This window comes from Nannobrachium achirus, assembly GCF_963921795.1.
Source record: "Nannobrachium achirus genome assembly, chromosome: 19".
NCBI classification, from domain to species: domain Eukaryota; kingdom Metazoa; phylum Chordata; class Actinopteri; order Myctophiformes; family Myctophidae; genus Nannobrachium; species Nannobrachium achirus.
In genome coordinates this window covers 8901035-8916062 of record NC_137826.1, presented here as the reverse complement: position 1 = coordinate 8916062, position 15028 = coordinate 8901035, and the positions used below count along the sequence as shown (strand labels likewise).

The window sequence follows — 15028 nt, the reverse complement described above, 5'->3', positions numbered from 1 at the left end:
GCATTTCCCCATCTTTAAAGCCCTTTATCTCCGATGTTTGTTTTATGGCTAAAACTGTGGCCGCGTGCGGCAAAATGTCCAGATTTTGAGCGGCAGTGAACAGCTATGATCAACATTAGCCCATACAGTAAGTTACACAATAACATCCTGTCTGCGCTCATGTGACCAAGTGACGTCATCACGCATGCATTGACGCAACAGGGCCTCGTATTCTTCTATGGAAGTGCTATGGGGGCACTCAGAGGGGATGACTAGTGGGCAGTCGATGTGTTAAGAACCCTTAAAAAAAACAGGAAAAAAAAAACTTTTTACATTTATAGAATCGTGTGAAAGATATTCAAAGACTTAGTTAGACTTAGAATAGTTAAAGCATAAAATAATGGTTAAAGTGGTTCAAATCTAAAGTGACACAGATTTGCGTTCAGGTGTAAATGGGTTGTCTCTTTCTCCCTACCTGCATGGTCCTCCCTGTCTTCTTCCAGGATGGCCCCAGAGGTGATTCTAGCCATGGACGAGGGCCAGTATGATGGAAAGGTGGATGTTTGGTCTCTAGGAATCACCTGTATAGAATTAGGTAGGTGCACCTGTTGTATGTCTGTTTATAAACGTCTATATCGTCGTTATCGGGTGGAAATCTTGTATTTCCAAAACCGTTTTTTTTTTTTGTATTTATCATTTTAGAAATGAGTTTAACTAGTGAAAACAGCCGATCTACAAGCACACAACGCCTCGCTATCGCGAGGCGTTATGTGCTTGTAGATCTGCTGTTTTCACTACTTTTGTGTGACGGCCTTGTACGATGAAGCAGGGCTTTACTTTGCGAAAGAACGTACACATTTGAAACTTGGAGATACGAGGTTTCCACCCGACAATGACGATATGTTTCTGTTTTGGAGGGAGTATTGGTTGTTTGGTTGGTTGGTTGCAAAAAGGAATTGCACACTGAACTTGAAGGACCATGCCAGTGTCAATACATGTCATTGTTTATTCACAGCTTTAGCCATACATTTTGGTACATACAGTTAATCGTTCTTTTATGTTTTTTTACAACATTCTTGTTCCTTTTTTTTATTACATTGACTACCACAAAACACTCTCGTGTACATACACACTTCAACATACCTCTCCCTCCCCCCAACCCCTCCCCAACATCTCCTTAGGGACTCACATTCCCAGAAAGTCATCACATTAACACATCTGGTGCCAACCCCGAGTTTCCCGAGTTTGTATTGGTACTAGTGCTGTGCCAACCCCGAGTTTCCCGAGTTTGGGCCGTTTTGGAAAAAAAAAATGTTTTCTCCAGAAATGTGTTGGGCATGATCGCGATCGCGAAATTGCATGTTTAACCCCCATACCAACCCATTCTTTCAAACATGGCAGCCATGTTTGTTTACATCTGAAGAAAACATAATGGCTCATAAATCATGAATGCCTGAACGGATTTCCAAGCGGATTTTTTTGTTTGAAAGCTGTGAACAGCCTGCACACACGTGGTGCATCATCTAGGCATGGGCGTGCACTTTTTACACAATTGCACAATTACATGGAAGTCTATGGTAACCATGGCAACGCGGGACATTGGCCGGAAAAAATCATTGCAACAGTGTTAACATAAAGGATAACTTTGTTTTTTTACAACAAGGGTTCATATTTTAGATTGTAAGAAAAGATGAGTGTTAAAATGTTTTCATTTACTGCTTTCTATTGTTTTATCCATTTTAGAGAGTTTGATTTCAGTGGGTGGGGGCATGCGTGCAAGTGGTTAAATATGTCTTTTTAGACACAATGAGCCGACAAATTCTTTATTATTTACAGCAACACTACTAGCCCCCATAAGGCACCCAACCATAAAAGGAAACCATGCGGTGCATGTAAGGGATGGGCTTATTTAGTCTAAAAAGACACTTGGGCACTTGTATGCATGCCCCCAACCACTGAAATCAAACTCGCTAAATTGGCTAAAACGATAGAAAGAAGTAAATGAAAACATTTGAACACTCTTCTTTTCTCCATTTACAATCTAAAATATGAACCCTTGTTGTAAAAAAAAAACGAAAGTTGTCCTTTAATCACTTTGTGTGTTTGTTCACCTCATTTCCATAGTCATTAAAAAGCTACTGCGCCTGAATAATTGAATGAAAGTTTATTGTGAGGGAAATATTATTGTGAGGGTAATAAGAATTGAAATCAGTCTTTTCACCAGGGACTATTTTCGGCTAGAACATTCAAATCAACCTGTGATTTTAAAAAGCAATAAAACTATGCAAGTTGTGCAAGTTGCAATTCACTTCGGTTTGTTAGTTGGTTGTTAGTTAGTGCAAAATAATAAATAGAATAAACGTCAATAAAAGATGCAATCAGGTTTTTAGCTTTGATTTAAAGGAAGTTGTTGCAGACTGCAGTTTTATGGGAGTTTGTTCCAGATTTGTGGTTCCTTAAAAACAGACCGTGGCGTGGAAGCACATCCAAATAGACCACGGTGGAAAACTGCAATTCAGTATTTATTACATCACAAAACCGATGCGTTTCAGCTCAAACAGCCTTCGTCAGGCCATCTTACACGGCACAAATCCAATCAATCAAAAACACACATCCAGTTAATGCAGCCTGTGTGAAGAATCAGTTTTATTTATCACAGACTTACAGCTTTAAAGCACTGGTTGATGGTTAGGCTCTCCATAGTTGTGTAGTATTCTGCGAGAAGAGAAGAGGGCAGAGGCAGAGTGAGAGGAAAGAGATTAGAAAAACAGGTTAAATAGAACAAGTAAAGAATCCAGCTAATCAGGCAATCAACGTACCTGTCAATTAGCCGTGTTTCTGCAGATTCCTTTCCCACACCCGTTCGGCGATGAAGAGCCGTAGGCAAGAAGAGAGGTTGGATTCATTAACTCTCAAAGCCCTGGAATCCGCCCAAGTCGCGTTAGATTTTAACCACTTTAACCATTATTGTATGCTTTAACCTTAGAAAAATAGCAGATATACAAGCTCACAGCGCGGCACCGAGTGCCGCGCTGCGAGCTTGTAGATCTGCTATTTTTGAAAAATCGTGAAAATGTGTGCAAGTCGAACCCGAACCCGACTTCTAAATCCTTCCTCTAAATCAGCTGTTCTCAAACATTTTCACGCCAAGGACCCCCAAAATTACATGTATTTGGCCGCGGACCCCCATCTCAAAATATGTTGTTCCAGGGACCCCCCAGATGCAAATATTTGAGTTACAAATGTTCGCTTTTAAATAAATATATTCAAAGACTTGCAAAGAAAAATCACGATTTTTCAAAAATAGTCGGTGCCGTGCTGTGAGCTTGTATATCTGCTCTTTTTCAATGGTTAAAGTAGTCAATGATCCTAGGCCTAAATGGGTTAAAGATCTGTGCCGTCTCTGTGTCTAATAACTGTAATTATCCCTTTGTTTCCAGCGGAGAGGAAGCCGCCCTTGTTTAACATGAATGCGATGAGTGCCTTATACCACATAGCGCAGAATGAGAGCCCCACACTGCAGTCCAGTGAATGGTGAGAAAGACGACGCACACACGCGCACAGGCATGCACTCACTAGGGCTCTCACGATTATGACATTTTACGTGACGATTCATTGTCACTCAAATCATTGCGATTAACGATTTAATTGTGTTTTTGTCGTGGACAATTACGTTTCTGTTTGGCTTGTGGGCTTTGAAGTTGCACATGGCAGATATGACACATAACCTAAATATACAAAGAAATCACTACCATATTTGACAACCTTATACTTAAAAAAAGAAATAGCGGCTATTTCCACCATTTTTGAAAATGTTTGAAAATATATGAAACATTTTCAAAATGGAAACGATTATGACAAAATAATTGTGATTATGTCAAATAATTGCAATTAGACGGTTTAATTATGTAATATTTGTGACAGGTCTAGCACTCACACACACACACACACACACACACACACCCATACCACCATGCCATGACCAAAAAAGATAGTTGTTTTGTATTTTAAAACAAAATGGCAGATGCCAGAGGGTTAAACAACCTGTTGTCTTATCTCTGTGCAGGACGGACTACTTTAGAAACTTTATTGATTCTTGCCTTCAGAAGATTCCCCAGGACAGGCCGCACTCTGACGATATGCTGGGTGTAAGAACACACACACACACACACACACGCATGCACGCACACACTGTACTAAGACAGTGGTTCTCAACCTTTTCAGGCCGCGACAAAAATAATCATATTTTAACTGGGGACCCCCACCCTGACAAGCACTAAGAGTTGAGGCATTACATTTTGTATACGGTCCTATTGTGAAAATAGCAGATCTACATGCTAACAACGCCTCGCGTTGCGAGGCGTTGTGAGCATGTAGATCGGCTATTTTCACAATGTCTGCCTCTAATATTTGACATTTTGGCCAATGTTTAATTTGTCATTTTAGAAGTATTAAAAAGTCCTTCAATTGTCACTTCAGAAATGTGCATACACCCTCTATACACTTAAACGTTATGTTGGTTTGTTTACTGTTGAGTGAGAAAACAGTGTTGCACATAAAGTTAATCATCTGGGGACCCCACAAAATAATTTGTGGACCCCCCTGGGGGTCACGACCCACAGGTTGAGTACCACTGTGCAGTACTACTAAGAGAGTGGGGTCAGTGCGTTAAGATGAGAGATTGCGGAACTTGTGGTGTTAAATCTCTCTGATGTTTGCGCTCTGTTCTATCCCCATAAGCCTGTGTGTGTTTTATCTCTGGCCTCTAATCCCCTAGTTCCTGACGACACGCTCTGTACACAAACATATGCACGCCAGAAGTGCACACACACACACACACACACACACACACACACACACACACACACACACACACACACACACACACACACACACACACACACACACACATATACATATAAACACCAGGCATACACACACACACACACACACACACACACACACACACACACATAGAGAGAGAGAGAGCTTAGTTGTGTATATGGCTATAATTACTATTATGATATTTTTCTATGCTATTGTTAGTAAGGGATCAGCTGTCGCTTGTCTTACTGATGGCCTTGCTACTGCTAATGGAGGTTGGCCTTGGGGACTATGTCTTTTTCCTGGTGGGAAACCAGAAGCACTAACTAACTAGTGAATAGTGAAAAGGTGAATAGTCGGACACAACATGTCTTAAAATGTTTTTTTTATTAAAAAATCATTTCAATCGACCAGTTTGAGTAACTGCACCCCATATACAGATTGATTAGAATAAAGTTTTAATTACTAAATACGTTCAGGATTGCAGTTTTTAAATTGACACCCAGGATTTCTTCTGTGTTCTCTCTCTCTAATCATCACTTTTCACTCTGTCCTCTCTCTCTCTCTCTCTCTCTCTCTCTCTCTCTCTCTCTCCCCCCTTCCCTCACTTTTCTTGCTCATCGGTAGGGCTGTCAACGATTATTTTTACATGATGATTAATTGTCACTCAAATAATTGCGATTAACAATTTAATTGTGTTTTTGTCGTTGACAATTACATTTCTGTTTGGCTTGTAGGCTTTGAAGTTGCACATGGCAAATATGACACTTAACCTAAATACACAAAGAAATGACTGACATATTTGACAACTTTATACTTAAAAAAAAGAACATTGATAGTGGAAATAGCCGATCTACAAGCTCACAACGCGTCGCGATGCGACCCGTTGTGAGCTTGTAGATCAGCTATTTCCACTGTTTTTGTAAATATATGGACCCTTTGAACGTTATAACGATTATGTCAAATAAGTGCAGTTAGATCATTGTGACGGGCCTGCTCATCGGTGGTCTCTCCTCCCCCAGCATGCGTTCCTGCAGCGAGAGCGGCCAGACTCGGTGCTCATGGACCTGATCCTGAGGACCAAGGACGCCGTGCGCGAGCTGGACAACCTGCAGTACCGCAAGATGAAGAAACTCCTCTTCCACGAAGCACACAACGGACCCACGTCAGAAGCCCAGGACGGGGACGAGGTGCGTGATTGAATATTTTATTAGACAAAAACGAAGAACAGTACAAGTATAGTCAATACAAAGGAAAGTAGTACAGTACAAGTACAGTTAACCCATTTAGGCCTAGAATTATTGAATGCTTTAACCAGTGAAAAATAGCAGATATACAAGCTCACAGCGCGGCACCGAGTGCCGCGCTGCGAGCTTGTAGATCTGCTATTTTTGAAAAAGTCGTGAAAATGTGTGCAAATCTTTGAATATATGTATTTTCAAAGCGAACGTTTGTAACTCAAATTTTGCTTCTGGGTGGTCCCTGGAACTAGATATTTTGAGCCTTGGCCAAATAAATATAATTTTGGGGGTCCTTCACATGAAAAGGTTTGAGAACCACTGACATAGTAGTCTCTCAAGAACAGACTAACTGAGCTCCAGTTAAGTGAAAAGGACCTTTTCTTTGACGATGGCTGGCCAGATTGCTGACATAGAAACATAGGTTTTTTCCAAAAATCGTAGAAGGATTCAAAAGACACTTATAGAATCGGGTCAAAATTCTAATTTTCACGATTTTTCAAAAATAGCAGATCTACAAGCTCGCAGCGCGGCACTCGGTGCCGCGCTGTGAGCTTGTATATCTGCTATTTTTTTTTTATATTTAAAGCATAAAATATTGCGTCATAATGTGTTCAGGCCTAAATGGGTTAAACACCCTGCCTCAAAGGAACACCCCAAATAACTCCTTTTACGGTCTTGTTTACGTCGGAGGTCCTTGGTATTCAATTCATAGAAATTGTATACCAAGAAGAAAAAAAAATCATAGGAAAAAAAACATTCAAATATCATTGAAATTATTGTTTTATTATAGTATGTTTGTATTTTAAAATATAGAAATGTCAGCTTCCATTACTCGGAGTAGTTCCAGACTCTATATAGCATTCGGAGGTTGTGTAGTTTTCTGGCTATGCGAGACTACTTGTATTACCATACCTACTGTATTTGCGAGAGCCAAGTACACTGTCGGAGTTAAGGGGAGACCTTGAAATGTAAAAGTTTGAGAACCACTGGCTGCGCTAAATAACCAGGTGTGTTTATGCTTGTACGTCTGTACACGTCTTCACCTGTCGCTCTCTTTTGCCTTCTTCCCCCTCTCTCCCTTTTCTCTCTCTCTCTCCGTCTTTCTTTCTTTCTCTCTCTCCCTCTCTGTCTCTCTCCAGGAGCTGGAGCCGGGCGGAGGGCGTACGGGCACGGTGAACAGCGTGGGCAGCAACCAGTCCATCCCCAGGTTATAATAGTTCTGGATTTTATTTTTTATTAGTTTTGAGGTTTTGTTTTCAATTACAGTTTAGTTTTAATTCGTTTTTAAAGTGAGGTTGCTAGTTTCGTTTCGTTTTTATTTTTTGAAAATGCTTAGTTTTAGTTTCGTTTTTATTAGTTTTAGTGTTAGTTTTAGTCTTTTACGTAATATGGGGTATTTGTCAGGGGTGAGATTAAAAAAGCTCTGGAAAAAGTATTGTCTAATAAAGAAAATCAACAAAACATCATATTGTTGAGAGTGGCAGGAATGTTGAGACATACAACTTCTCTCTTTGACCTCACCAACTGGTGTTTATTTTTTATTTCCACAAAAGACAAAAACTAAAGGAGATTTTCTCTATAATTTTAGTTTATTTTAGTTAGTTTTGTAAACACACAATACCGTTTCAGTTAGTTTTAGTTTTTTTAAAAAGCTTAGTTTTTATTTTTATTTCAGTTAACTAAAATGTTTTTCCATTATAGTTTTCGTTTTTTAGTTAGTTTTCGTTTACTATAATAACCTTGGTCACTCCATCCCCAGCATGTCCATCAGTGCCAGCTCCCAGAGCAGCTCGGTCAACAGCCTGAACGAAGCGTCCCAGGACAGCCGCAGCGAGCTGGGCATGATGGACGGGGACCACACCGTCATGTCCAACAGCTCCGTCATACACCTCAAACCGGTGGGTGGTGGTTCTCTGTAGGGCTGTCACAATTATTACATAATCGTCTAATCGTGATTGTTTGACATAATCGTGATTATTTTTCATAATCGTCATAATCGTTTCCATGTTGAAAAACGTTCATATATTTAAAAAGAATTGTCAAAAATAGTGGAAATAGCAGATCTACAAGCTCACAACGCGTCGCGACGCGTTGTGAGCTTGTAGATCGGCTATTTCCACCATCAAAGTTATTTTTTAAGTAGTAAGTTGTCAAATATGTCAGTCATTTCTTTGTATATTTAGGTTATGTGTCATATCTACCATGTACAACTTCAAAGCCTAAAAGCCAAACAGAAATGTAATTATCAACGACAAAAACACAATTAAATCGTTAATTGCCAATTATTTGAGTGACAATTAATCGTCATGTAAAATGTCATATCGTGACAGCTCTAGTTCTCTGCCAAATGTCTGGTTGTCGTAACCGATTTATTGATTTTAAACGCTTCCAAAAACATTCATATGACTCTCTTGCGGTTGACGTTGATATTAACGTGGTCTAAAGGGCTTTGCACACAGGAGCAGTGCGTTTTTTTTAGGGCTGGGGATCGATTAAAATATTTAATCGAATTAATCGCACGATTGTCCATAATTAATCACGAATAATCGCAAATTAATCGCATATTTTTTATCTGTTCTAAAACTACCTTAAACAGATATATAATACTCATATCAACATGGGAGGTAGACAAATACCTAGTTTATTCAAATTCTATATGACAAATAGGCTTACTGTCCAGAATATTCGAGAAAATGTTTCCATTAGGACAGATTTAAATTAACTTTTATACATTTAATCACTTTAACCCCAGCATCCCTATTCTGGGGGGAACATTCACCAAAAATAGCTGATCTACAAGCTCACAATAAGATGCGTTGTGAGCTTGTAATCTTTTATTTTGTGAAGAGTTTGTGTATGGAAAAATTACTCAAGTACAGTGCAGCGTTTTACAAAGCATAGAGGCTCTAGGTTTAACTGAAGTAATATTGATAGGCTACATTTTAAATATTATCAAAGTATTCTGGGGCAAAATTTGCGTTTCCATTAGGACAGATTAGAAATAAATTAACTTTTTACGTGGCATTTAATCACTTTAACCACAGCATCCCTATTCTGGGTGGAACATTCACCAAAAATAGCCGATCTACAAGCTCACATAAGATGCGTTGTGAGCTTCTAATCTTTTATTTTGTGAAGCGTTTGTGTATGGAAAAATTACTCAAGTACAGTGCAGCGTTTTACAAAGCATAGAGGCTCTAGGTTTAACTGAAGTAATATTGATAGGCTACATTTGAAACATTATCAAAGTATTCTGAGGCAACGCACCCTGGACTGGTGTTAAGATTATGGCACCCCTAGTTCACTTTGATAAACCCTGTTATTATGTAGACACTGTGATGGCTCGTTGGTAGCCTTAGATTAACAATACATTAACATTAACGTGGTATTGCTTGGAGATTATAGGCTATAGCTCGCTGAAGATGTGTGGCACAAGGCATTATGCCCATCCAGTTCCCTGGCCCCTGCGATCATGTTGTGTGCACTGTCGGTGATCAGCAGTTTGCTGACTTTATTTTCAATGATACACTCTCCGGCTACACGCATGGTGGAGGCTTTGGGGCAGACAAGCACAGACAAGTTCCAGGGCTAGTAGGCTAGTAGGCTACGTCTGAAGCTAATGTGAAGCTAACGTCTTCATAACAGTCAGTCCATGCAACAGAAGCCTCCACTCCCCGTCAAAATAATGTGCTGTGTTCTCGAGAGAACTGTGATTACTGAGTGAAGTCCAATAGTCTCCAATGAGTGCAACCGTGGTTGTCTGTCTGCCCCTGCCTGTGTCCCAAAACCTCCACTGCTCTGACTGTCTGTGTGACTGTCTTGTTTACTACTGCGTGTCCCTGCACTGCGGGCTGCATTCGCTTCCTGACTACGGGGTGCACCGAGGCTCAAAACTCACTGCACCGGGGGGCAAAAATCACTGCGTTAATCGCGCGTTAAAAATATTATCGCCGATAAAAGGATTTTGCGTTAATTAGTTAATATCGCGTTAACTTCCCCACCCTTAGTTTTTTTCCGTTTACCAATGAGTTTTTACCGCATGCGAAAAAACGAACGAATCGAACTGGGTTTGATTAGGAAAAAAACGCACTGCCGCAGCCACTTGTCGCACGGCACATTCAGAGCCGGCGTACATGAGGTAATAAAGAATCATTGTATTCTTTAAAAAAAAAAAATCGTCTGTTTCTTTCCGTGTGAATAATCGCGCCTGTCTGCAAAGTCCTTAAATCGGCACTGAAACGCATGCAAATGTACTATTTTTATCAGAAAGTATTAAAGACCTTTTTATAAATGATATAAAGCAAATAGTGGAACATTCATATTAAAAGCCTGAATCTAATTCAAACAATTGCATTCTGAGTCGGCCACAGCCAAGTGAAGAAGTTATTTACTGTACTTAAAAAAAAATACATGTATATGGTACAATACAGAATGTTAATTTTTTTAGTCAGTGTCACTCTGACTGATATGCTGGCCCTCAACAAAAACATTTCCCCCCTGTATTGGCATTTGTTCTGTGCGCTCTGTTTAACTTAATGATGATGAGTGGATGTTGGATGTGGGCTGTGTCTCCAGGAGGAAGAGGAGCGGCCGGAGGAAGGAGAGGCCAGTGGCCCTTCGGAGCCCCAGCCAGCTGCGGCCCAGGGCCCCCGCAAGCACTACCGCAACCGAGAGCACTTTGCCACCATACGCACAGCATCGCTGGTGAGAGGAACACACACACACTTCACTGTCAAATCCTCAACCAGTGATTAACGTTACATTTAACCACTTAAACCACTGATTTAATTTCAAGGAGGTTGATTTGCATCAGTCCTCAGACCCCCATTTAATACCATTCTGTATTATCATACATACAGAATACTTATTGACCGTGGTCAGCTGCTCAGCTCTGTACTTGGTCTACTCTTCTGTTTCCCCCAATCAAATTTCTTTCATGTTGAAGGAAATAAAATAGCCAATCTACAAGAATTTCAGAATAGCTTACCAAGTGACAGTCCCGTAACAGAAAGGCTGTAGGTTCCAATCTCTCTCAAAGTGTCCTCATGCTGTCAAACAGTTGTCTAAACGTAAAGCTGTATATACTGTAGTCACACTAATGTTACATGTAAAACCATTACTGGATACTGATCACATTTATCGCTGCTAAACCGAACACACTCCTACACTCAATTCTCATCCAAGTCATACCAAAGACGATAAAAATGGCCCACATCTGCCTCACATTATAGAAACAAGAGACAAGCTCCTGACCTTTGGGCCACAAAGGCGGCTTACTTACTTAGTAATTTACATGTATAGTTCTTACACTATGTATAGTAAATAAAATGCTTACATTTTTACAAGACCACTGTGCATGTGTGTGTGTGTGTGCGCGCAGGTGACTCGTGAGATGCAGGAACATGAGCAGGACTCTGAACTGCGGGAGCAGATGTCAGGCTACAAGCGCATGAGGCGCCAGCACCAGAAGGTAATGGCATGCAGAACTTTAAATGGATTTTAAATATAATTTGTTTTTACCCATTTAGGCCTAGAATTATTTGAATGCTTTAACCAGTGAAAAATAGCAGATCTACAAGCTCACAGCGCGGCACCGCTATTTTTGAAAAAGTCGTGAAAATCTTTGACTATATGTATTTTCAAAGCGAACGTTTGTAACTCCAATTTTGCTTCTGGGTGGTCCCTGGAACTATATATTTTGAGATGGGGGTCCGTGGCCAATTACATATCATTTTGGGGGTCCCTCACATGAAAAGGTTTGAGAACCACTGACATAGTAGTCTCTCAAGAACAGGCTAGCTGAGCTCCATTTAAGTGAAAAGGACCTTTTCTTTGACGATGGCTAGCCAGATTACTGACATAGAAACATAGAAGGATTCAAAAGACACTTATAGAATCGGGTCAAAATTCTAATTTTCACGATTTTTCAAAAATAGCAGATCTACAAGCTTGCAATTTTTCAATGGTTAAAGCATAAAATAATGATACATAATAATGTGTACCCGTTCTAAATTGGTTAAAATATCTTTCTATTTTACATTTTTGGATTTGTTTGCAAGTGCATCATAAAAAAAAGACTATGGTGGAAATGGGTTGTGTCATCTTCTGAGGAGGTTTTAACCCTCAGGTACTTTTAGAGTTTGTAAGACAGACGCCCTATTGACGGTCGTGGCAGTTTGTTGTAGCAACCTTAGAGCCATAAACTGGCCAGGGAAATGGGGCTTTTTGAAATGATTGGAATGGCATAGACAACTGCCTGCAGTGTGTGAGGTTCAGAAGCGAAGCCACAAAGAATTTATTAAAAGGCTCTTACATCCCGCAGCCCATTACCTCATTGAATTCATACCCTGAAACCAGTTCTGTTTTAGTTATCTATAAATACAGTATATACCATTGCTCTGCAATGGTATATACTGTATTAGGTCCCTGTCCCCTAGACAACTAGCTGGCTATTGAAATGCTTAGCTGTCACCCTATGCTAGCCGGTGGCTAGGGTCAAATACCACGTCTTGAATGCACAAAGTATGAACGTTCCATTATAACTTAACCATGAATATTGTCACTGTACAACTATTACAACACAGTTGTTGAAACAACCCATTTTACAATATAGTAGTACACCATACAAACTCATGGTCCTCATTCAGGAATTGTACACACAGATTTTTACTCATTTTTACTGGCGTCTGCCGGTGGGCACTCGTCTGTGCCACAAATCACGAGTAGCTGTTATTAGAATGTCTTGTTCTTCATGCAAAATCAATTACAATTGTTCCAAACCTCAAATTAAATGTTTATATGCACAGCATTTGTCATAACATATAAAAGCGAAGAAAATATATCGTCACTGTCGGGCAGAAACCTTGTATCTCCCAAGTTACCTTGCTTCATCAGACAAGGCCGCCGCACAACTGTAGTGAAAACAGCAGATCTACAAGCACACAACGCCTCGCGGTGCTTGTAGATCGGCTGTTTTCACTAGTTTAGTTAATTTTTTTAAACGATAAAAATGAACTGTTTTCGACATACAAGGTTTCCACCTGACAACGACGATATGTTATATAGGCTTATAGATATACACATGCATACAAAATCTACACTAAAACATAGCAGGACATTTACTAAGAGTTAGTGAATGAGGCCCATTGTGTTGCTCTGCCCTCAGCACCTAATGGCACTGGAGAACAAGCTGAAGGGTGAAATGGATGAGCACAGGTTACGACTGGACAAGGAGCTGGAGAGCCAGAGGAACACCTTCACACAAGAGATGGAAAAATTGCTCAAGAAGCACCAAGCTGCCATGGAGAAAGATGTACGTACAGCAGATGCTTATAAATTAGACCAGGGGTCTTCAACGTTTTCAGGGCCAACAAACCTTTCATAGATTCCATATAGTTTCATCGTTTGACAGCACAATCATCAGTGTATTTTGGATTCATGTGCGATTTGTGTTTTCAGATATTTAAACCACTTGAACCGTCAATGCTGCCAAAAATAGCCGATCTACAAGCTCACAACGCCTCGCGCTGCGAGGCGTTGTGAGCTTGTAGATCTGCTATTTTTTGGCTAAAGTTCTCAGAAGATGGACGCTAGAGATCAAGTGGTTAATGTAAAAAAAAAAGGAGAAAAGTTCCTATCACATAAAGATTTGAAGGACTTGTAGTAATTGTAGTAATTCTGAGGACCCCCTAGGGGTCCCGGCCCCACTGTTGAAGACAAAAAAAATATTGTTTTTCCCCTCCCCAACTGAGAGATTTAAGCTAAATCACCACTGTTTTATTAGCCAATTAATTGTCTTATTTTGTTAGGCAATTGTCAATTAACAAATTGTCTTTCCCCCCCACAACAGAGATTGAACTATATCACCACTGTTTTATTAGCCATATTTGGTATTTGTTTACGTTACAAGAGAATAAGCTCTACGCTCTATAGATGGTTGAAAAGTACCTGGTACAGCATTTAACCGGTGACTGGTATCTTTCTTGCAGTAAATATATATGTAACACATGATGTTGTGTACATTACATGTGAGAGGAAATTGCTATGCAGGGGAGAAAGTGGCAATTTACTTGCTGTACGTTTGCGGCAGAACAGAGTTGCGGGCTGCAGGCTACACATTAAACGGAAATAAAGTTTAAACATTGTGCTGCTAACCTCTAACCAAAACACTTTTGGGAGTATGAGTAGTCCAAATTAAATAAAGCCTCGCAATGTGAGTTTCCAAAAAGGTACAGTGTGGCATATTTGAAATGGCAGCGCAGACAAAAATAACCCGGCACAAACACAAAGGAGTTGCATTGCACATAATTGCGTATTCTGAGGCAGATGTGATATCTTTATAAAGACATGCCTCCCAAGTATTTTATAACGGGTAAACCAGTTGCCACATAGATTACTTATGACCTTAATTATCATGAAACTCTTTTCCTCATTTAATTTCAGTAGGAGTATCCTACATAAACACGTCTGCATGACAAGATCATTTCCTTATGGCGTCCTTCTGGGCATGTCATTGTTGTTTTTCTTTCTTTCCTTCTTTTTTTCCATATTGAACATTTTCCCAAAATGGCAGATGTACAAGCTCACACTCGTCACTTCATGACGGGTTGTGAGCTTGTAGATCTTGTAGATTGGCTGTATTCGCTGTTCAACGCACAACCAACAATATACTGTAGGGTTCACGTGGTTAATACGAGTGTAAAATTGGTAAATTAGCGTGCCATAATCTGAGACTCTGCAGTCTTCTCTTGTTTTATCTCTGACCACACTACTTGCAACCGTCTTAGCGGAAAAGTGCATCCATATGTCTGAAAACATAATGTCTCTTACTTTGCACCTGTGTTTTCGTCCAGCTGAAGACGTTTAACAACGACGAGAAGAAATTCCAACAGCACATCCAGGTGCAGCAGAAGAAAGAGCTCAGTAGCTTCCTGGAGTCACAGAAACGCGAGTACAAGCTACGCAAGGAGCAGCTCAAAGAGGTA

General features: G+C 40.1%; 1 protein-coding gene across 2 annotated transcripts in view; it reads left to right on the top strand.

The window, feature by feature from the left end:
- taok1b (TAO kinase 1b) overlaps nt 1–15028 on the top strand; it is a 70527-nt gene that overhangs the window by 38877 nt on the left and 16622 nt on the right. For both annotated transcript variants that reach the window (XM_080749625.1, XM_080749624.1), the window contains exons 9-18: nt 483–574; nt 3420–3513; nt 4046–4127; nt 5826–5993; nt 7184–7251; nt 7804–7942; nt 10620–10748; nt 11425–11514; nt 13210–13356; nt 14897–15025. In XM_080749625.1, the coding sequence (XP_080605751.1) occupies nt 483–574; nt 3420–3513; nt 4046–4127; nt 5826–5993; nt 7184–7251; nt 7804–7942; nt 10620–10748; nt 11425–11514; nt 13210–13356; nt 14897–15025 (1138 nt within the window). The remainder of the gene's footprint in view (nt 1–482; nt 575–3419; nt 3514–4045; nt 4128–5825; nt 5994–7183; nt 7252–7803; nt 7943–10619; nt 10749–11424; nt 11515–13209; nt 13357–14896; nt 15026–15028) is intronic.